The 23,459-nt window shown below is 41.0% G+C and overlaps 1 protein-coding gene across 6 annotated transcripts in view; it reads left to right on the top strand.

Annotated features, from left to right (window-relative positions):
- Positions 1-23,459, top strand: part of SATB1 (SATB homeobox 1) — a 101,729-nt gene that overhangs the window by 666 nt on the left and 77,604 nt on the right. The window contains exons 1-2 of one of the 6 annotated variants that reach the window (XM_059664059.1): positions 18,486-20,328; positions 23,005-23,239. In XM_059664059.1, the coding sequence (XP_059520042.1) occupies positions 23,029-23,239 (211 nt within the window). In that variant the 5' untranslated portion in view covers positions 18,486-20,328; positions 23,005-23,028. Of the gene's footprint in view, positions 1-18,485; positions 20,340-23,004; positions 23,240-23,459 lie in introns of those variants that run through there. The other 5 variants (XM_059664056.1, XM_059664055.1, XM_059664058.1 and 2 more) reach the window with 5 other exon arrangements.

Here is a 23,459-nt window from a genome sequence, read left to right as displayed (position 1 = left end):
AAGGTGCCCCGAGGAGGACGCTGGGGAGTGGGAACGCTCCCCGCCGGCTCGCCCGTCAGCTCAGCATCCTTCCCCGGTCCCTCTCCGCCTTCCTCCGCCCCCCGCCCGCGCGGCTGGCCGGGAGCGGCGGCGGCGGACAGGGACCTGGGAAGTTTGTGGCAACTTCTCCTTCCCGGGAACCACCCGGGCGCCGGGGCGCTCAAGTTGGAGCCGGGAGTTTGAAAGCCGCGGCACTCGGCGTTGGCAGCCCTCGCTGGCTGTAGTGAGGCCGGTCCTGAAGAGACTCCTGGAGTGAACGTGGGCTTGGAGACGGGCTGGAGGAAGGGAGAGGTGCTGCCCTCCCTGCAGGGACGGAGACATCACTGAGCAGCCACCACGGGGTCTCCCTCCTGCGGTCCCGACCCGAGCGTGGCGGCTCTCTCGGTGCGCCCCGCTGCCGAGGCTCCCCGGGCGGCGGAACGTGGGTTTGGGCAGCCACCGTGAGAGGGACGATGCAGGCAGGTGGCAGGTCCAGGAGTGACACGCGCGTAGCGGGGAAACGCACAGAGCAGGACTCTTGGGTGACTCCAGAATACCGAGAGGGAGGAGGGCTCTTGCTGGAGGTTTTGGCACGGACCTCCGCTAGGGCATTGCAAATTCCACTTCCAAGTGTCAACCACAGGGCCCCTTCCCAAAGTGCCCTCGCTGGCAACTTTGACCTCTGGGCCCTAACTCCGTGAACTTTCTCAGCGGCATTCCGCATTTCCAGGCGAACGGTGTAACGCTTGGACTTCACGTGGTTGTAAAAGAGGGAAAACAGAAAGACGTCCGGTTTTCAGGACCGAACCTGGGGTTCCATGCGTGCATCCTTGGAGGCCAGGCCACCTGACTTTCCCTAGAGGACAGAGTAGGGGGTAAGAATGAGTAAAACTACACTGCTTGGTGCCAGGTTCTGTTCGGAGCAGTTCCTGAAACCTACAGGGTTTGTGCTGATGACCCAGTCACTCATCCCGCCGAAACTTTATTGAAATTTACACCCTGTCTAAAGTGGATTTTTCTGCGATATCAGGAATGGAAGATTTATTCTATAGTCAAATGTAGCTGCAACACCCCCCCCCCTCCCTCCCTACTAAGACTGGAGAAAACCAAGGTTGAGGTGTTTGCTCTACAAACCTTTAATCTGCTATGTGGTACTGGTGCTATGATTTAGTAGCAGTTCTTTATTTCTATTGCATATTATTTTAGTAGAACAGTAGTACATTCATATACTGGCTGCTCCAGTCTGCTGGCAAACATTAGCATTCAAGCTTACATTTTTGACAAATGTGCAGACAGGAATAGCATGAATAGGCATCTTAAATATTAACAACCTAAGCATCTGTTGTGAAACAAATTTAATATATTTACTCTGTTTTTCTCACATTGTTAGAAAAGGTTATAATAAGTGCATAATTTCAACTTTAGTTTGCAGAAGTAACTGGCTGCATCTTTCACTACCTCTCCAAGTGTTTAACACAATCACCAGACATAAATACTTTAATTAACTTGGTTAGGCACATTATTAAATAGACTTTAAACAATGTGCATACTATGTAACAGTAGCAAAATATGTATCGCATTTCTGCATATTTTAAATGACTATGCATTTTATAAATATACCAGGCATGTTTATTCTTCATCTCCATTTGACACTTATTACTTCATGTTTTTTTCTAATGGAAACAATATTTTAAATGTAGAGTTGTTCAGTCATATGCAATACATAATATGTAAACAGTAGCTATAAAATACAAAGCACTGTTAAATTTGAGCATGGCTACATGTAACAAGATCGTACAAGAGAAATAAAAATCACTGCTCAATTTTGTATTCCTTTCTGAATAATGAATACAAATGATGTCTAATAAAGAACAAATAGGGATTTCCCTCCTAAAGTACTAGTGCCTTAAAATGTGTGGGGGGTAGGAGGGATGGAAGGGAGGGGGAAGATAAAGAAAACATAAAGAACTTCCCAAAGTCTGAATAGTTATTTCCAGAATCAATGCATTCCTCATTTTCCCACAAGCTGAAATATGTAATAAATAATAGTTCTTTGTATGTAAAAGTATTCAAAAGGAATGCCTTTTGTTTAGTTGTTGTAATAAATTAATATATTCTTTGGTTGATAATCTACAAAAGTGGGTCTTTTGTTTCTCAGCATCTTAAACAAGAACAACCACAAAATGAATATTGCCTTATTTCTGCAAAGAAGTCTGTTGCCAGCTATGTGAACCTGCGAATTAATAAGATATGGTATGCTGAGTGATGGTTAAGAAAGACTACATTAAGTTGGCAAAGACGGAACTATCTGGAGGAGGTTTTGAATTATTTTTTTCAGGTGACAGGTTGTGGATTGTAAATTAGGCCTAAAAGGTCAGGTGACAGGCACCTGTTCCTCATTATTGTAAAAATCTTCTGGTTACAAACTCTATTAAGCTAAAGACAACATGGATATACAGTAGGGACTCTATAAAGCACTCTAGTGGCTTGTCATCTGCTCTGTAAATTTCCAAAAGGGCCATACATAGATATGCCCTGTACACAAACACATCATTTCTTTCAAGATGTGTTGTCTTGGATGACTCTTACTAGTACTTGGGATTGGCGAAGTATGTAAAATAAATACATGTCACTGAATCAATCTTCAGACCATATCTAGACATGTTGTAGTCCAATGCAAACATATTTTTAAACCCTTCTTTTCTCTTTACAGTCCATTGATGAATTATCAGAATTTCTTCATGTTTTAAAGAACAGCCTCCCCAAATTGCCTTGTATAGTTTTTAGATCAGATGTGTTCCCATTTTAAATGATGCCATGAAATATTTTGCTCAGTACTTGTATGTAAGGAGAAAATTAGTTGCTATCTACTGTCATAGCGTTGTGGCATATAGAAAATGGGAAGAAAACCACATTTTACATGAATGCTGTTAGGAAGCGCATTGTCATCGGATCCTCAAGCTTGCCACTCCTCTCAGTCGAGCTCAGTAATGTTTCTGTTAGAATTAAAGAGTACGGTCTGATTTGCATGAATGGCTTACCTTTAGATATTTCAGGGGGCAGAAGAAGCATACATATTGGATGGACCTAAATAGCACAAGGTGACGACAAAAGTAAAGGTGCCAGTTGCTTTTAATGAGCCAAGGAGGAGGATTTTGAGTAAATTCTGTAATTCAGATGATTAAATTCTATATTTAATTTTGTTCTTTTCTCTCTCTTTTTTGGTTTTGTACAGTTACTGCTTATTCTATTAAGTATTTGGCTTTAGTATTTGTGGTCAGATTACAGAGCAGTCATTACCCTTGCTTTTCAAATTGATTTGGTTTCCAAACTCCAAAAGTCTGGGATGATTTTAACAAATTGGTTTACATTTTGACAGAACAGAGTTAAGTTAATTAATAGATCAGGCACGAAAAATCCTCCATGGTAGGGTGTATTTTCTGGTAAAATGAAAGTTATGTTTCAGTATGATGAGCATCAGGCTTCAGTAATCTGTTCCTCGTGTGGAATGAACACTTCCTACTTCGAGCTAGCAGGCACCTACTGTTTATTTACGCTGCATTAAACTGACAGCTCAGCAATCAGAGGAAAAATATTACTTACCTTCCTGAAGTAAGTACCAGTTTATAGGTTAGTGCACGTATTTATATTCCTGTCACCACTAAATAACGGCTCTGTCTCCATTTTAATATCTACCTGTGCTCTAATCCAGGGCCTCAGACTCTTCCCGGTTGGGGGTAGGGGTCGAAAGCAGGTTTTCTTATCATTTCCCAATGGTATAACCTTACAGAAAAGTATTTTCATCTCTGTCGTGTGAGAACCAGCTGGAAGAAATGTTACTTTACATACCTCAGCTATAACATCAGAACCCCCAAAGAATCTGCATGCCACTTAAAATAGTCATCTGTTAGAGCAACCTCAGGACAAATACGTTCAAACACATTCAAGTGTGTGTTTTCTAAATTGACTTTCTACCAAGTTCCAAATAGGTTACTTAAACGCTTTGATTACTTAGATAATAACTTTGATAAAGTGTCTTCCCTCCCAAGTCTTAGATGGAATGTCTCAGTTTTTACTGGAAATCTTCAAATATAAGTACAAAGTAGGGCTCATTGATTGCTCGATACTGTTGGCTTCTCTCTGAGAATATTCTTGCCTCCTTTCTTGTTATTCTGTCAATCTTAAGATATGGGTGATTTCAACTTCCTTGTAATAGTAAATGAATTTGTTGTTTTCTTTTACAATTAAAATCCCTTCTCTTTCAAACTCCTGGAAACATCAAAACACTGCTAAAGTTGAATTCTAAAACTTATGGTTAACTTGAGAAAATGCTTATTTTCACTTATATTCTATTAAGTCCCTCTTATACTCATCGTCTACACATTGTCAATCTCTCATCACATATCTCATTGACATCAGAGCAGAATGTGGTCTTAATACAGCATATAAATCAAATTTGTTACACAAGGTTCTTCTGCTTCTATATACCAAAGAAAGAGTGTCTACTATGGTAATTTATATATCGTTCCTAAGTGCTATTCTCAATGGTAAGTCTATTTAAACTTGTTTTCATAGAATGTGATCAGCACATTAACACACATTATTTAATACTTTTGAACTTATGCCCGTGGTACCTTTTGCTGTTTATTTCTTTTAAAGTCTTTTTAAGATCAGATATTTCATTTCAGAGTAAATAGATAAAGATTGCGTGTCTATATATTCAGGGTGAGATTTAGTAGCATAGCATTTCTCCAGCATATTGGCCTATTTTTTAATTCTTTCAAGTTATTCTTTATCACTTCCACTGATGTTGCTGTCTGAGGCTTGGTTCGTAATAGCAATTCTAATCATCTCTTTCAATGGACTTTCAAACATGTAGTTCAGCTGAGGCAGTGATCTAGTTAGGTTATGCGAGATGGAAATGAGTTAGCTGCTACCCTGGCACTTATGTCCCTAGATTCTCCTGAAATTTCAGTCCCGTTATTTGACTTTGGGTTGTGAAGTGTCTTGTAATCGAAAATTAAGACGTGGTTCAGTTTCCAGTGGAGGGAAGATCTTTGCTGGATAAAACGTTGAACTGTGCAATCTTTTATGATGCTCGCCACTTGTCCTAGAACCTGCCTGTGATTGCACACATTTTGAGTACCTCTGGCTGCAGGTACTCAAATGAAGCTGAAATGCTTGTAGAAGAAGCGCATGCCAGGCTGCACCTGGTTGTGCCTTTATAAGAATGTCTGTAGATCTGCATCGCCACCCCCCCTTTCTCTACCCCTCCCCCCCAGGTGTGCAGGAAGTGGAGGGCGTTGTACAGGGTGAAGTGGGTGGACTCTACCCAGAGCTATGACCTGATTTGTGACGCACCCTCAGAACTGCAGTTAATGGTCCAACTGCTTCACAGGCAACTGGTAACCATCTCATTTGGGGATGCTTCTGCCTTGCTAGCACTGCCAGACAGAACTTCCCTCACTGGTCACCTCACCAGAGCCTATTTTTTGACAGCTCTCTTGTAGGGCTAGATTCAGAGAGCAGCTTCTGATACCTGGAGGGTAAGTGCCAGAAACGTTCGGTCCATTCCATGTGGAGAAGCAGGGCTACAGGCGTTGAGTGTCTCGGGGGAGGTCTCTGTGTTGGATTGTCGCTTTTTCTCAGCTAGAGATGATTTGAGACCAGATACCAACACAAATTTTTCAGTGGGCTTTTTTTGGGGGGGTGGTGGTGGGGGTGGCAAAATAGGGTAGGAAGCTCCCACGGGAAGTTGCTAGACTGATCTTTCCTTGAGATATTTAAAGAAAAGGGAATTCTTGAGATGCAGTTTTTTCCAGGAAGCCAGGCATAGAGTAAACTCGATTGCTAGATGTTCCTTTCTAAGTCTTCCTCAATGGTTTCTGTAATGCTGTTAAGAGCATGTAAATGAGAATTTGGCCTTTTAACGTTTATAATGTTAAGGACTTTAAGGTAAAAGAGGTTTTATGTTATGAATATTTTATTGTAATAATTATTATAAATAAAATAGAACCCCGTGTACACGGATATCCTTTGACATGGAGATAGTCTTGAATATAGCAAATCCATAATTAGCTGTTTGATGTTGGATGCAATTGAGTTTTCCTGTTCCAGTGAACCAGACAATGGAAATCATTGGGAATTAACAACGCGGCTATGTGATTCTTGATAAAGCTAACCTTCTGTCCCCATTCAAGTATTTTATCAGTGAATGAGGGGGCTAAACTAAAATGCTTATTATACTTGTAAATTTTAAGAGGATGTACGGAATTGGTAAAAGAATCCCAGTGTTTCCCATTGTGTCTTTGCCCACTGAAGTGATGCCTAGGTATCCTATTTAACGTTAGTTAGACAGATTTCTCCAGACTCTGGGAGGAAATAACAATATTGCAATCGCTGTGCTTTATAAAACAAATCTTAGAGGTGGGCTCTTTTGGGCGGTTGAAAAAGACTCAAAAACAATTTAGAACATTATCTCAAAAGTCAAAAAATGACAGCCTTACTTTGTATGCAGTCATTGTATTTTAATAATACTGTACGCTTATTAGTGTTATTAGAGCAGTAGACAGTTAATTACAGCCTTTTCTGAGACATGTTAACTCTATATTAACAGCCATGTAAAAAAAAAGAAAGAATGATGTATATATGCTTACCTACAAGCTGCTGCTTGCTAAACTCTTGAAAATATCCTTTGAGAATGTATGCAGTCACATTGTGGTCCAGAATCATCAAAATGGTTTCTACTAAAACAACTGAATTTTAGAACTTTTCACTGGGATACAAAATTTTCTCCCCTTCCCCCCCCCCCCTTTTCTTGTAATGGGTATTGGTTGGATCACTTTTGCCAGTAGCAGAAATTGCTGTCCCTCAGCAGTTTTTATCTTTCCCACATTATATTTTGAGATGCCTGTGTTTTCTTGTTTTCTGATGACTTTGGCCAGCCCACACCATGAAAAGCTTATGGAGTTGATTGAGTCCCTCTTAATACTTGTATTTTGTGGAATCATTTTAGTCACTGTTCCTTGATCCAAGTTACGTTTGCTTCAAATGCTCCAAAACCTGATACTTAAGATACATGTGAGCAGTTGATCACAGCAGTAGTTCTAAGACTATTTTATTTTCCAGATTTCAAACCTGGGTTTTTGCTTTGGCTTTTGGCATGGCAGAACAATGGGGGACTACCCAGAGGAGTTTGAAGCGGAACTTCGCCTTACTTAGACAATTGTATCAAATTGGTTAACTCTGTGAATTCCCTTGGTTAATCTGGAAACGTAGACCTTGTAGCCATGTAAGATAGCACTTAAAATGGCACTAGTATTCCCACCTTGGTGATTTTTTAGGTGCTGCTTATATTTACTTCAAGAAGACATTAAACTACAAAAAAGAAATTCTCTGTAAGGTGTATGTCTCTGTTATATAAAATAGGAAAAAGTTCACAGTCAGTGTCCTGTGCCTTGCATAGTGAGCACTCATTAAATATTTGCTAAATTAATAATAAAACAGAGAATTTAGCTTGTGCTGCAATAATGATTTAATGGGGGAGGGACCTTTCTCTGTAATTTTCTGTTTTTACTGGGGTTATCTGAACACTTAATCTGCACATGTCCGGCTTTCTGGATAATTGAATGTTTTTCTTCTTTAACTATGTGCTCTGTCATTTTTTTTGACAGTAGCACTGGGGTCTGTTTCATCCTCATTGTCTGACCTCAAGGATTAGGAGAAGTATCTCTGTTCAGGTCTGTGGTCCCTTGGTGTTTGGTTGTGGTAACAAATTGTATTAGAGTCAACACAGAGCCATCCCCTAGGTGTATACAGTTAGGCCACAATGGACTTGCTGATATTCTGGGGCCCAAAATACTATTTACCAGTGGCCCGAGGCTGACGGGCCTCTCCCTAATCTTTCCTACAATAATGATTTTGTCCAGGGTCCCATTGCAAAAATATGAGCCATGGTTGCTGCATACAAATATATTTTTCATTGTAACTCTATGTATTGCACTTTTAAATGTTTTAAGATTTAGGGTATTTATATTAATGGAAATTTCACTCTATTCCTTTAAATTGATACTAGAGTTCCAATGGGGTTGTATTAGCTGCATCTAAAACATTCTGAAAAGTTCTGGGCATTCTAAGAAAGTTATCTAAAAAACACACTTCCTCTTTAAATTTATTTTCTTTTAAAAACGTGTGGGGCTATTTTGCAAGACAGTCCTATTTAGTTACAGAAAGGAAAGTATTCTTAAGCGGTACACTGCTGTGTGACCTATTCCATTATCATGCACATTCTGTCTCTTTAAAAACAGTCTCCTCTATTTGCCCTATTAATTGTTGATATGTTGCCATCCACGAGACAAAAATTAGAGCTGTAATTAAATAATCATGTGATGCTCCTTAGTGCCAGTGAGAGCAAACTCATTTTTCCAGGCCCTGATGGTCACTGATTATTGTATTACTACTGGCTTGCCTTATTTTTTTCTTCATGATTCTCTATCTGTAGATTACCTAACTGCTGTCCTTCTCTTCAAAATTAAAGAAAGTAGAGAACATGCAGCCAGTTAATTGGCTAGACGTCCTCAGAGATGTAAGGTAGACATACCTTTTTTTTTTGCTTTTGGTCACCTGGCAGGTTCTTTTGGGAGGCTACATCAGTGGTGTGGTTGCCTGCCATTTAATTTACACTGGTGTTTTGGCTGGGATGGAGGCATATGGGGAATGCCAGGAGAATTACAAAAGGAGCTGGGTATTAAAATTCAGAAATGATTAAAATTGAAATAAAAGGATGCTGCTTCTTTGCCAGTACTCTGGCAGTCATAATGACACATAGAGATTAGTTTCCACCTTCATCTTTTCCTTCTTTCTCATTTCCTCTTGTTTATTGTTGACACATTTTCCTTATGTCTGCCTCCCGTCTCTGTATCTTTTCGCACCATTATGCATTCCTACTTCTCTCTCTTTCCTTAAGCAGGGAGAAGCCTACTTAACCTTATTATAACAATAACAGAATAGGTTATTAATATTTAATATGCACATGATTAAAATTTCTCTCCCTTAAACATAGGTCAGCTGTATTATTATTAACCAGCATGTAATTTTTCATTTAAAATATTCTTCTTCTGCCCTTGCTGTTTCTGAAATGTGGTCTACTTTAGTAGTGATTTAATACCTAATGTTTGGAAAACTGTGGTGGGCTAGTGAGAAAAGAACTTACCAGTCATGGACAATCAATTATGCATGAATTCAAATGTAACAGATGGAATCTGGTGAGTTAAAGTTTCTCTTTGCCTTAATGTGTTTTTTTTTTATTTGTTTGTTTGACACCTGTCTCCTATATAGCTAAACATCTCATGTAACAAGTGCGAAATTTTCTTATATATTTATATTCTCTTTAAAGTGAACTTGATTTTTTAAAGAGCAGAGAATTTTTTATGTGGCCTTAAAGATGATCAGATTCTTCTCCATCATTTTATAGGTACAGAACCTGATCCTGTTTGACCTATGAAGGTTCACTCAGCTAGCTAGTAGAGGAAGGAGCAAGCCCCAGTCCAGGCTCTCTGCCTTCTGTCCACTACTTTGCCCACTGTCACTTAACCTCTTTTGTGGGAGTTGCTCAATAATAGAGGAGCTACACTAACTCTGGGTCTTAAAGAATTTCTAATGAAGACTGTGGTAGACTAATTTCAAATTGTGTAATCTTCTGTCTGAAGACACGCAAACAGTACCTGTGAACATATATCATATTATGTTCAATGCATGTTATATCCACATTTATTCATACCTGGATATTGGCCAAACAATTGAATTTCCCAAATCTATAGAGAATGCCCCAACATTTGGTTTATATCCTAACCTGCCGCACATGCCTTTACACTTGTAATGTTGTAAATTTTTAGTGACAAAACCCCTTTGTGCAAAGCAAACTAATTTTTGAAGCCTTGTATCTTCATAGAGATATAAATTTAATTTTAAGTATAGTGTGAATGTATAGTGTTTTTTTTTTTTCAGTTGTAGAAATAATACAACGATAGGGATCGTCCATCTTTAAAGCAATACAGTCACAAAACAGTTTCAAGCTGGTCCCCATCAAGATTTTTTTCATAAATATGCTGTTTGTTTCTCTCAAGTGTATTCATGTGTATATATTTTTAAAATACAAATGAAAATAGTCTTTACAGAATAAAAATAAATGATTAAAAAATAGCCTAAAGGCTCACTTGTTCTGTTTTTATAGTTATACAGAAGCATTATTTATCAACTTTTTGCTTCATATCAGCTGGAAATTTGCATATTTATAGTTCGTGTTAGTTACTTAATGAATTAAATTCCACAATAAACACACTAATAAATAGACACCTGAAAAATAGGTAACTTGATATGTCTAGCTACAGCTATACTGTGAAACTATGTTTGTAGTATTTTATTTATGCTTTTATACATAATAAATAATTTTAGTTTGGCTTTCCTATGTATTAATGTCTCTTAATCTTGAATCAAAAATATATAAGTAGGTATGAACTTCTATAAGATATAATTTACATATGAATTTCCAATACATTAAAAACTCATTCATAAAGAAGTTCCCTAATGTAAAATAAATATGAAATCAGTAAGAATAGATGATAGGAAACAGAATACAGGACAATATGTTATAGAAAAAGATAATATAAATTATTGCATGCTGAATACTTTAATCCTAATTATCATCACTAAAAAGTGACTGGAAATTAAATGTGAAAGACTTTTAGGCTTTTTTTTAAAAACAAAATCATATTCTTATTTAAAATTTGAATTTAAAGTCTTTATACAGAGACCTTTTATAAATTATTACATAGACTAAATTCATACAATTGTTACACATCTGGGGCTGTACTGCATAGAAATGTTCATCACTCTTAAGTACTGTTAATTGGAAGGGTCTACTATTTTAGGAATATAGTTAATTTTTACTCATTTGAAAAACATCCAAAAAGAATTTTTGGACTTTAGGTACTCTTGTTTGTTTATGTTTCATTCTCATCTTTTGCAAAAATACAATAGTACAGAATAAAATCTGAAAAGAGAACAGTTTTCTTGCATTATAGGACCATCAAATTACCTACTTTGGGTGGGATCTTGGTCTCTAATTACAAATCCATGTTAATTATCCTTGGGTCAGGTATTCATCATAGGAATTAATTATCTTGCATAGGCTGGACTGTGGCTGTTGGCGGGTAAGGACAAAGCAATGGAAGGTTGTCGGTGAACACAGGGTTGTTTAGTATGTTGTAGCTCGTTGTTCTCCTTGGCATGATATTTTCATGATAATATATATATCTGCCAAACTTAGGAATAGGTAAAAGATTGGTTTGTTTTAGTTTTTTTGTTAACGTTTTCTAAATTGGGGTAAGAGATGTATAACATAAAATATGCCATTTTGACAATTTTTAAGTGCACAATTCAGTGGCATTAATTCTATTCGCACTGTTGTGGAACCATCAACACAATCTGCTTCCAAATCTTTTCCATCATCCCCAATAGAATGTGCTTTACTTCTGAATTAACGTCTCCCTTGCTTCAACAAATTTCAAGTATTGCGGTGGAAGGTAGTCCCAGTCCAGGTGTGATACAGTTGTTTCTGGTGGTGGCTTTGCTTCCTGATGGACAACTCCTGTCCATTGCCTTGTGGTGACGGGCACAGCAGTACAATATCAGAAACTCCCTTTGACTGATACTCCTCCCACAGATCTGAACTAGGATTCAGGTGCATCAGATCCTCAAACTGTTTCTCCTCCAGTTAAGCCAGGAAAGATTAGTGATGACATTCGCCTCACTAAGAAGATTTGGTTATGTCTTGGCTAAACCAGTTGATTGGGAATAGGCTGCTGTTTGACTTTGTTGGAATTAAAATCCCCTGAGCTTCCCCAGAGTATTACATGGCAGCTAGCGCTGTGAGGACCTGTCACTGGCTCTTGGGAATGGACGACGTGAATACTTCAGTTCTGCTTAAGTGCAGCGACTTAGTCTGGAAATAAGTGGAACAGTTTTCAGCTGTTCCAGGAGAATCTCACTCCAGGTTGAAGTTTTTTTCGGGAGAAAACTCATGCTCAACTATGTTGACAAAAGAAATAGAGGAAACTGGGATGCTTCTGGCTCCAGTAAATAATAGGCTGGTTTTAGAACTTTACTTCCATGTGTAATTTTGTGGTTAGTCACTTCTGTCTGTGATGGTAAATCACATACTCTTACAGGATTTCTGGCACCTTAGTAAATCTCAAGCAAGTGCAAAATGCTAATTTATCTTGGTTCCTCAAATGGCATTTCTTTAATTGACAAATCAATGACCTAATAGCTTGCCCCCCTCCACTCCTTTTTTTTAATTTAGTGGCTTGCCTACACATATATTTCTTAAATTTTGGAGAGAGTGCTGGTTCCTAGCACAACTTTAACTTTTCCAAGTGAACTCAGGTTGGGTTAAAAACTTCACTTGAGGATGCCCTAGCAGGTATATTTGATTTTCTATCTTCAAAATATTACCTAACCCAGTGGATGCCAATCTGGGCTGTAATTGGAATCACCCTGGGAGCTCTCAACAACTGAATGCCTGGCCATTGCAGTGGGGTGGAGCGTGGACATCTGGCTTATGGAAGGAGCTCCTCAGGTGATGTTAACCTGAAGCCCATTTTGGGAGCCACTGAGCTAACTTCTGATCCTGGCACCTGGCTTTACTTTCTAAGACAGGCAAGACTCTTCCTAAGACTGCATAGGAGGTGTAGACATGTAAATATGGAATGTCACACTGAAGGACAGGTGGTATGATGGAACATCAAGAAGGATGTAAGGAAAGCTGGAGAAGGCTTTGGACAGAAGAGTGGAATCAAGCTTCATACTAAGAATATGGCAGAAGGGAGGCCCCAGGTGAGAAGCGGGAGGAAGGGCACTCCAGCAGCAATTCGGGGGGGGGGGAAAATGAGGCAAGATGAAACTGTAAGCATTCTGGTGGTGACATCTCCACTAGAGGACTCAACGGCCCTCACAGGAATCCTTCCCTCTACCTACTCAATTTTCGGATCTAAGTCTAGATAGAGATACCAGTTTTGATGGAGTTATTACCGTTGTGTCTTAAGGTTATGATCCATACTGATATCTATGGAAAGGAAGATAGCTTTCAAAAATTTTTCCCAATACATTTTTGCTAAAAAAAAAATAAAAAAATTGGGAGTGAGGGTTGTAATATTTCTGGGTAAAAGGCCCAAATAGTTTGTCAGGTTCTAGAAGCCAACTACAATGGTTGTTCTTTTCCCTTACCCAGTTTTCCTAAAATTAGCATTAAACATTGGCCTCCCTTTGCTCGGCTTTCATAATGACCTTTTTCTATTAAAACCATATCACAAATTACCGGTGGGTATTTACATCCACCCCAATGTAATTAGGAAACAACTCTTGATCACTATCAGTCTGGCTATAATGGAAACCCCACCTATTAGGGGAAAAAACACAAAGAAAAAAACCTTGCCCCATATTTAGAGTTGATTATCATTGCTCTGTTATCTCCCCTGAAACATATTCAAGCTTCTTGCTGTTATTTTCTGCGGTATACCATTATTTGTTTGGTATCTGGATGCCTCCCAGTTTGAGTAGGTACCTACATTAAAGCTTCCAAAAGACCCATTTCTAATGGCAACTATGCTTATGTAATGTGGGGGTAGAAGCGAGGAAGGGGAATGACTTTGTGACTTTTTTACTTCGCCTATGAGCTGTTGAAATGCTCATGGAAAGCAGCATTTAGGGTAAATGCATATTATTCCAAATGTACTACAGGACCCTTTCAAGTACAGACGGGTCGACTTAAATTCATGTGCAGTGGCACACAAACCTCATTGCATGCAACTTTACAGATCTATGGGCTAATTCTAAAATGGAAAATGATTTCCATTTGGACATTATAGGAGGTCTAAAAGCCACTCAGCACCTCTGAGACTCCTGACCAGGCCCTGGATTTACTTCGTCATCTTTAGAGAAGTTCACTAGGTAAGTGCTGTCCAATAGATCCTTCCGCAATGGTGGAAGTGTTTTATATCCTACACTGCCCAAGACCCACCTAGAGCTATTAAACACTTGAAATGTGGGACTCAAACTGTCAGTTTTGTTTCATCTCAGGGAATTCAAATTTAAGTGATATAGCCACCTTCCCCACCATTACTTCCTTTTGCAATTCTCTAGAAGGAATTGTGACTGCAATTAGCAGCAGGAGTTGGTTGCTAGTGACACTGAGCTTTTTGCTCTCATTTATTTATTCACAATGTAAATATTGCAAGGGCCGTCTATGAGTTCCTGGTAATGTGGCAGTGAGCAAGACGCATGGTCTCTGTTCTCAGAGGGCTTACAGTCTAGTGTGGGAGACATTTATTAACCCAATAACTACCCAGCTCGTTAATTGATTAAGACTGTGATGACTTACAAGAGAGAAATGCTAGAGGCTATGAGAGTATAAAATGGGGGCTATACTTTCTTGTCAGATTAGTCAGAAAGTTTAATCAGAGTTTCGTTTGTTCACTAAAACAAGAAAAGCATGAGACAGCTTCCCTTCCCCAAGTTCAAGGCTGGGTCAAGCTGGCTGCAGGAACCAGGGCTCTCAGAGTAGAAATGTGCCTTGCCATGTGGGCCACACCTTCAAAGATGTGGGGTCTGTCTGATTAAGCTGCGTGCATAGCCACACTGCAAACTTCTGAACTTGAGCAAGCAGAGTCTGTCTTAAACTATGCAGTTGTGATGATGTCAGTCACAGATAAGATGTGAGAAGAAGGGTGCAAATGTTTACAGGATATTGCATTTCCTCTCTAATATATGTTTTGACAGTGCTGTTTGGGCTCCAGCCCCAGCTTTTTCCTCTCTGCTCTTACAAATTTGTATTTGGTCTATTCAAGCAACGGTGTGGAAATCAGTCCTGACATCCCAGACAGACAAAATGAGACACATGACAGCAAAACATATGGCTCAAATAGACATCCCTATATGGCCAACACAGACCATATTCCCAGAAATTCATAGATGGAAAACACCACCTGCAGCTAATGCCAAAAAACAAAGAGTTGACACGACAAAAAGAGCAATATGCTACGTAAATGGTGCTGCTTTAAAAATGTAGGGAGATAGCCAACTGTATTTGAATTTAAAAAGATGGGGGAAAAATGTCCTTAGAAAGTGCTATGGCGGTAAGCATTGCTTTGCTAACACAGTCACTGGCGGAGTTGCCATATCTTAAAAGCGTTCAAATTCTAAATGCTTTCTCTGTTTATTACAAATGTATGTGCTATTCAGAACTCTGAATGTGTTTTAATGCTTTCGGATATCTGCCTGCATATTTATCTTAATACGGTGCCATCTGAAAACATGCAGTAGTCCTTTCATTATTAAGTTAAAAGAATCTTGTATATCTGTTACAATATTTTATCTTTGCTACTGTTTTTGTAGCCAGTCTGAATGCCTTCTTTACGGGATAAAAAATTGATGTGCTGTTTTACCTGTACATCACACATGAAATAGTTCATGTATTGCGCTTGTACTATTTCATGTTCCTGAGGTTGACTGTTTTGATATCTAGATTTATAAAGTTTACTTTGTTTTAACTTCTTCCAATACTTGCTTGCATCTTTATCTCCAGATATAAGATGCCTGTGTAGAATCAAATGTTTTCCCCCTAGGTAATTTATCCTCATACATGTCCTGAGTAGTGTCATTTTTCGAACTTTCTTTTTTTCTTCTTTTATTTAAACCTGGATTTACACTGACCAGTGTTCAGTGGCTATAATGAGTATTCTAAGGGGAAGATAATTTATAGTAATTAAGTTTATCATTGTCCTATTTGACTTGGAGGGCATAAACCTTTGTGTATCACTTATGTCATTTCTTACAATCATACAGTTCTAATATAAAGGATGGGCTTGAGGGGAAATGAGTATGTATTTGTGAATAATAGATTCATAATTGTACTACATCATTATTCTTTATAATAAAGTCATTATTAGATATTTTATGCTCATTTATTCTGTTTATCATTTTCCAAGTCCATGTTCTTCCTTATTACACACTTTTGTTTTGTGTTTGAGAATTACTTTGTAATTCACGAATAAAAGATGCTATTCAAGTTTAAAGATTACTGTTTTAATTCCCACATTTCATTAGCATTGGCCAAGTCATTAGGAGCCTAAGGCAATCAGGAAGCAGTTTCTGTCTTATTTACTGTGTAAATGATGGGATAAACTTATTTACAATATTTTATTCTAATGTGTCTTCATATTGATATTTTCAGTAACCATTTTTTGGTCTTCTCTTTGCTCAAATTTTGTTTTTGCTCAAAAACTATTTTTCTTCTTTTTAAAACACTCAACTTCAGATGAAGTTGCATGGATAATTTTTTTTGTAGTCTAGAATTTTTCTTAGTTTTTTTTTATGTTGCTATTTTTGTAAATTTGTCAGTGTGACACTAGAATGCACTGTCCCTACTGAAAACCAGGCAGGAAAGCATGTCAGGCATCACCAGTTTGAAGCAACTAGTCACACATTCATCTTGGAAATTCCTAACTTAACCTATCATGTTGCAAAAATCATTATTGAAATAATTCATTGCTCTCTGCTTTTCTTTTAAATATTTCCTTATTTGTTATATTTCTTATACTTCAATTAAAATATTCTCCATATTTCCCATTTCAACTTTTAAAAATGTGATCTCATTTTTTTTTCTTGTTTTGTGATGCTGTCATTTATTATCACATGTTCTTTCTTTTGCTCAAGGCTTGGGTTTATATGTGCCAAGATTCATGGTTGCCTTCCTTGATTTTGACTAACCTTTCTGGTTTGTGGGTGAAACTTGGGGGCCATTAGAGTGATATATTTTCATTGTATCTCTCCTAAACTTGTCCTCCCCAGGAGGCCATTATTTCTTATACTTTATCTTCTACTTTACCTTCTGCTTTTCTTAGATTTCTAATGTAAACAGTGCCTCTAAGTGTGTATTGGTAGCTTTAAAGAGCTTAATTTGCATATTTCCCTCTTATCTCAGTACTTGTGTTAACTTGTTGCTTTTTTATGAGTAACAAAATGTTTATCTGACTGATTTTTTTCTCTCTTCCTTACTAGTATATACTGAAAAAATAATTCTTACATTTTTGTTTTTAATGATTAACTGCCTTCAGGGACTGAGATGTTCGTGTTCAAACCTAAGCGATAAACACTGCATCTCTATTTGGGTGAGATTGTAATGTTATTCATTTTTTTTAATAGGAATTGCATTTAATAGATTATCTCAATAAGAGGATCTTACGAATGAGCTAATGACCATTTATTTAACTGGGTAACTTACCCAGATTGCAGAAGTATTTATTGCAACAACAGATGTATTTACCCACCCAAACTTTCTTGTCTTTCGCTGGTGTGAAATTAGTTTAAGGATGGTGGCATCTTTCCCTTTTTAATAACAAGTCAGGTCTCTTTTATTAAGTGACCCAAATTTTGTTGAACGCGGCCACTACAGGCCACGTATTTCTCCCTCCAACGTGATTTCTGGCTCAGAAGCGAGGGAGTTTTGAACCTACCTCTGACTTGTGTAGAAAGCTCTTACCCTTGTGGCTTTAACGTTGGCTCAATACTTTAGGACTCGTCCTCTTTGAGGGTCAATATTCGCGAGACCGTTTTAAGGATCTTGGCCTTTATTCCTTCGCGAATGTGGCTGAACCCGCCGCGCTTCTCGGGAGAGCTCTCCCTCCGGAGGGTCCCCTCCAGTCCCTTCCTCAGTCCCCCCATCTCAGTAACCTACGCCCGTCACCTGCGGGTCCGGGCCCCTCTCCCGCGGGGCCGGTGCGCCCTCCCCTCCCCGCCTCGTCTGTGCCTGGGGTGCCCGCCTGCGGCGCTCCGGACCGACTCCTTTTTGTGGCTTTGGTGGCGCGTGGGCGGGTGGTGAGCTTTCCCCTGGCCCTCGCCCCCTCCTCCCCATCACTTTCACCCCCCCCCCCCCGCCGGCGCTGCCCCTCCTCCCTCGGCTCCCTCGCGCACACCTGCCCCTGCCGCCCGCGCGGCGCGCGCTCCCCTCCCCTCCCCGCCGGCGGCCGCTGCCAGGGAAGCCCCCCGCCTCCTCCCGCTGCGCCCGCCCTGGCGCGCCTGGCGGCGGCCGGCGCTGGCCCTCGCGCGGCGCCCTGTTATTCTGGGTATTGTGTGTAATAAATGTCGGGCCGCCTCACTCTAATCAAGCTCATTACAAATTCTTGCGCGCCCGGGGCCGGAAATCGTGCGCTCCCCCCGCCCCTTCCCTCACTCATTCACTAGTTACTTGTCTTTCTGCTTTTTAACTCGCCGCCCCCGCCCCCTCCCCCCGATCCCGGCCCTCCAGCCCGGGTTTTAATCCCCATCCCTTTTCCGCCTTCTCCTTGCACCCTACCCCCCCCCCCCCGCCGCCTTCCTCCTCCGCTCCGCACCCCCTTCCTCCTCCTCTCCCTCCCCGCTCCTCCTCCTCCTCCTCCGCCGCCGCCGCCGCCGCCACTTTCTCGCTCGCTCCCGCTCCCCGGACGCGGCGGCTGAGCCGGCCCCGCTGGGGAAGGGCTCGGGGCGGCGGCGGGCGGCCGGGAGGAGGCTGCGTGCTCGGGGCTGGGGCTGCGAGCGGGGTGATTTTGTATTAAAATGAGGAGGAGGAAGAAGAGGCAGCCACAGCGGCGGCGGCGGCGGCAGGCGCAGCAGCAGGAGCAGCGGCGTGGAGGGCTGCAGCCCGGGCGGACGCGCGGAGCCGAGCTGGGCACGGCGGCGGCGGCGACAGCGGCCGGGATGAGTCAACTAATAATTTAATGGGGGCAGAGACGGCAGCGAGGGGGAGAGCGAGAGCGAGCGAGCGAGGGGGGGCAGAGAGAGAGAGAGGAGAGGGAGAAACAGCCCCGTCCGGGGACTGGCGCTCACACGCACACAGACGCGCACACACCTCTCCCTGTGCCACCCAGCAACCACCGGCCTCGCCACCACAACAGCAGCCACGGCCGCCCTCTAGCCCGCCCGGGGACCGAGCCGAGAGCCGGGGCGACTCCCGAGGACGCTTCCCACCCCCCTCTCGCATTTTGGGAAACTCCTCCTCAGTTTTGTTGGGGTTCCTGCGTTTCTCCCCCCCGCCCCCCAAGTCCCAGTGCCATTGTGGTGCTCCTTGTTTACCTCGGACTCTGGCCGAGTGAGAGCGTGGCGACTTTTTTGGGGGGGAGGAGGGGGCGGGGAGTGTGTCGCTGCTGAGGCGGTGGAGGTGGCTGGGGGTGCCCTTCCCCTCTCTCCTGCCCCCCCAAACCCTCTCTCTCTCTCTCTCTCTCTCTCTCTCTCTCTCTCCCTCTCCCCCCCCCCCCCGCACTCACTCGGCTCCCCAGACGCTCGCAGCCCCGCGTCCCCATATGGGCAGGGAGAGGGTCCTCGGGGCTGTCGTCAGCGAGGGCCGAATCAAAAGTGGCGTTTTAGTGCCTTTCCGGGCTTTTTTCGCGACCTCCTGCCCCCCACCCTCGCTGTGCCCCGGTAGATGCCCCCGGTGAGGGTGCGAGGCGGTGGGAAGAAAGTTTAAGGTTTGTTCCTATCAGTCGCAATTGCTGGGGAGGGCGGCGGGGGCGAGGGGAAGGGAGGCGCGGTGGCCTCCCCCTCGCCGCGTTCTCCGGGGTCAGTGGGGAGCGGGGTTGCAAGTGACAGCCCGAGTGGACTTTGTGGCCTCGCACCGCGAACCCTGCGCGAGCCGAGGGAGGGGGCCCCTCGGGGGGGACCTCCTTCCCCTTCCCGGAGACCTTGTCCGCAGTGAATTCCTCCTCCTCTTTTTAAAAGACTCCTCAGCCGCCAACCTCGCCTCCCCAGCTCCACCACAGTGCGCAGGGTTTGCTTTGTTTTTACGATTCTTCCCCCCAACGAATCACTTGTCAGATCAATTTTATCTTCGCCCTCCTCCCTACTGCCCACTCTCCCCTCCTCCCCCTTCGAAAACCCCGTTCTCTGAGGTTAGACATTTTACAAACCATATATGTTGTTTTTCGAATTGTGATTTTTTTTTTTTTTTATAACACTCTCCCCCTCCACCCCTCATGGCTAATCTTCTAGGCCTTTATTTCTGCCCTTCCCCCGCTTAGGGGGGCGGGGGTAGGGGAAGAGAAAATAATACAATTTCAGGGGAAGTCGCCTTCAGGTCTGCTGCTTTTTTTTTTTTTTTAATTACAAAAAAAAAAAAAAAAAAAAAGACAGAAAACATCAGTCTTGAACTTCTCTTCAAGAACCCGGGCTGCAAAGGAAATCTCCTTTGTTTTTGTTATTTATATGCTGTCAAGTTTTGAAGTGGTGAGTTTCAGGTCGGTTTTGCTAATTTCACTCAGTAAAACTGCAGTGTTTCTGTTTCTAGATAGTACTTTGCTTCTTTGTCTCTTTAAAAGGTCACAGTGAAAGCTTGGCCTGGATCGTGCCGGCCATGTGGAATGGATAAGGGCATAATCTCTTAAAATGGGATGACGGGGTTCGGTGGGGGCGAGGGAGGCCGTTTAGCAAGGAACTCCCTGAAAGGATCCCACATTGCTAAAACAAGAAATCAGAAAAACGCAAAAAGGTTCTTGAAACCGGAATTTCGTGCTTTTCTTTTTTCGTGTAAAGGGAAATAATTGCTGGGTCTGAGTTCACTGTGTTCCTCAGTAGCGATCACATATGGCCTTAGTTGATGGACTGGGAAGTGGGGTTCTGAGAAAGTAGCCTGCTTTCTGGGTGCCAACCAAACGTTACACGAAAATGGACTTTAAAATGTGTAACTCACAAGAAACTCTTGAGCCTGGCGTCTGTTGAGACCCGAGTTAGTTCCTGGGCTGCCAGTCCAGCAGGCCCAGTGGAGACTGCTCTGTGCAATCCCAAACGGAGGTTTGGTGAACTTTAGCCTTGGGCATAGAGTTTAAATGAGTAAATTGGGTGTTTTATGTGCATGTAATTTTGCTTTATAATGTAAAGCTTTTTACAAGATGACTGAGTGTTTAATTGACGCTTATGGGTGGGTGTTGGGAGGACAATTGTGCATGACCTATATGATGTTTTGATTATCAATACATTAACTAAATTAGCATCTATCAGTTTCACTTGCTGTATACTTTATAATGCTGCTAAGCCTCAAGACTGCTGAATATGTTTTCTTAGCATTCATTCTGATGCTGATGTTCCCCTTTTTCTTAAAATTGCCCCCCGGGTGAAGTATTTTCAAATCATATGTTTTAAAATTCATTTTCTGCTCTAGGGTAAGGCAACCACTTTCAAAAAAAAAAAAAGCAGCTCTGTATTACAATCCACATGTAACATTACAAAGAGTGTTTTGAATAAGTTAATAACTATTGCTCTCTAATTTTGGCTTTAGTTTAATATAATGGAGAAGAGTAATCTTGATAAAAAGCGGTTAAAAGAGGCACATTTATTGTTAATGAACCTCATAACCAAAAACAGATGGGACCTCGATCAATGGTAAACCTTAGTTCTCAGCGTGCCACCCTGGAGTACAAGGATAAATAGCCATTATTTCTCAAACTTTAGAGTTCTTCAATTGGCATTCTTAAGGTTGCTTTTAAGCCTACAAATTACCATTGCTCCCTCCTCCCCATTCACCTCTTTTCTTGATTAAATTGGACAGAGTAATCTATGGTTAAACAGAAGAAAAACATGCCTCTAGAAAAGCCATGCTAATATAAGCTGGCTTTCAATTAATCGGATCTAAATAGCTTTTCCGGTGTAATAATTTTTTAAAAGTACAAGAGATGTTAAATTACTAGACAGCTGGAGGAAAGTAATAATTATCATATTTTGATTTTTGAAATATGATCCCTTCCCCCCTTAGTATTGGTAAGCTCAGTATTTCAAGTACTGTGAAAGTTCATAATTCCACTCACCTGTTCTTATCAATTCTAGTTGCAACTATTTTAGAAGTGACTTGGATATTGTACTCATTGTTTTATCATAAACCGTATGAAAATTAATGTGCATTGTGTAATTGAAAATAATTATAAATTTTTTTGAAGTCAACCAAGAGGTTAACTTCAATGCATACTGAGATTATTTTTGAAAACTGGCAATTGTGTTTTACCTAAATCAAGATTTTTTTTTTTAAAGCCAGTTTGGCACTTGGATCTAATGCTAATATCACAAAGTATTTTCACGTTTTTTGCTACTTAAGTTAAGAGCATTCTGTTACTAAAGTACTCCTAAATGTTAACTCTAAACACGTGAGTTGTAATGCGTCAGTACTTGGAATATTTGAAGAAATCCTCCACCTAACATCCATTTGCTTAGGGGTGAGATGATCCAATCACACATTTGAGCCAAGACTTAACTAGATATTTAACAGGACACTCTTGAAACTTTCATAGTAGAAAACTTTTTCTACAAATTTACCTGCAAAGCCAATGGGGAGTGTAAAAATTAGATGTTTGCTACCTTCTTTTGAGGTGGTATGTATATACATGTATAGTTTTTTTTTTCTCAAAAATTAAGCTATATGTAAAAATATATATACAACAGATTTAACTAATATATTGGACTGTAATTATTTTTCCATTCTTGTTTAAAGTGTTACTGTTTTATTTTGTAATGAGTTTCTAATTTTTAAAAATTGGGACTTTATAAATATAATTTATTTTTCTTTTTGGCTCTATTGTGGTGATTCTTGTTTTAGAAGTAAAGCCCATTTCCCCCCACTTAGTTTTGGTGGTAGGTCACAAATTACCTTTTATTCATGTGTGTTAATACAGTTTTCACAAATTATTCTGTTAACTTGAATGGACATATGCTGTCATCTAGAAATATAGTAACATATACATTATGTTATCTATCTAGCTGAGTAATCTTACAAATTATATTTTTGAAGAGAAATATCTAGGGGTAAAACATTTACATGATGTATGTATGTAAATACAGAGAGAGAGAGAGGGGGGGGGGAAGAAACACCCCCCACCCACCCAATTCTAACTGCATCTTCTTTTTAAATTCTGGCAGGTGATCTTTAGAGAGTAACTGAGTATGGATCATTTGAACGAGGCAACTCAGGGGAAAGAACATTCAGAAATGTCTAACAATGTGAGCGATACGAAGGGTCCACCAGCCAAGATTGCCCGCCTGGAGCAGAACGGGAGCCCACTGGGAAGAGGAAGGCTTGGGAGTACAGGTGGAAAAATGCAGGGAGTGCCTTTAAAACACTCGGGTCATCTGATGAAAACCAACCTTAGGAAAGGTAAATACTTTCAAGCCAAATCCTGGAAAGCTGTGAGCCCTGTGCCTACCCAAGGCTACTCTGTGTGGGTGTGGAGAGGCAGAGCACTCTTTGCAGGTTCTTTGCCTTGATTCTCTTTCTGCTCTGAAATTAGTTCCATCCCTGGCTGCAGTGTCAGTCACGTTTTGAACGTGGAGGCTCTGTGTTTGAGTGGAGCATCTTACTCTGCTACTACAGACTG

The sequence above is a fragment of the Myotis daubentonii genome, chromosome 14 (genome assembly GCF_963259705.1).
Source record: "Myotis daubentonii chromosome 14, mMyoDau2.1, whole genome shotgun sequence".
Classification (NCBI taxonomy): domain Eukaryota; kingdom Metazoa; phylum Chordata; class Mammalia; order Chiroptera; family Vespertilionidae; genus Myotis; species Myotis daubentonii.
This window is presented reverse-complemented; position numbering and strand designations above follow the sequence as displayed.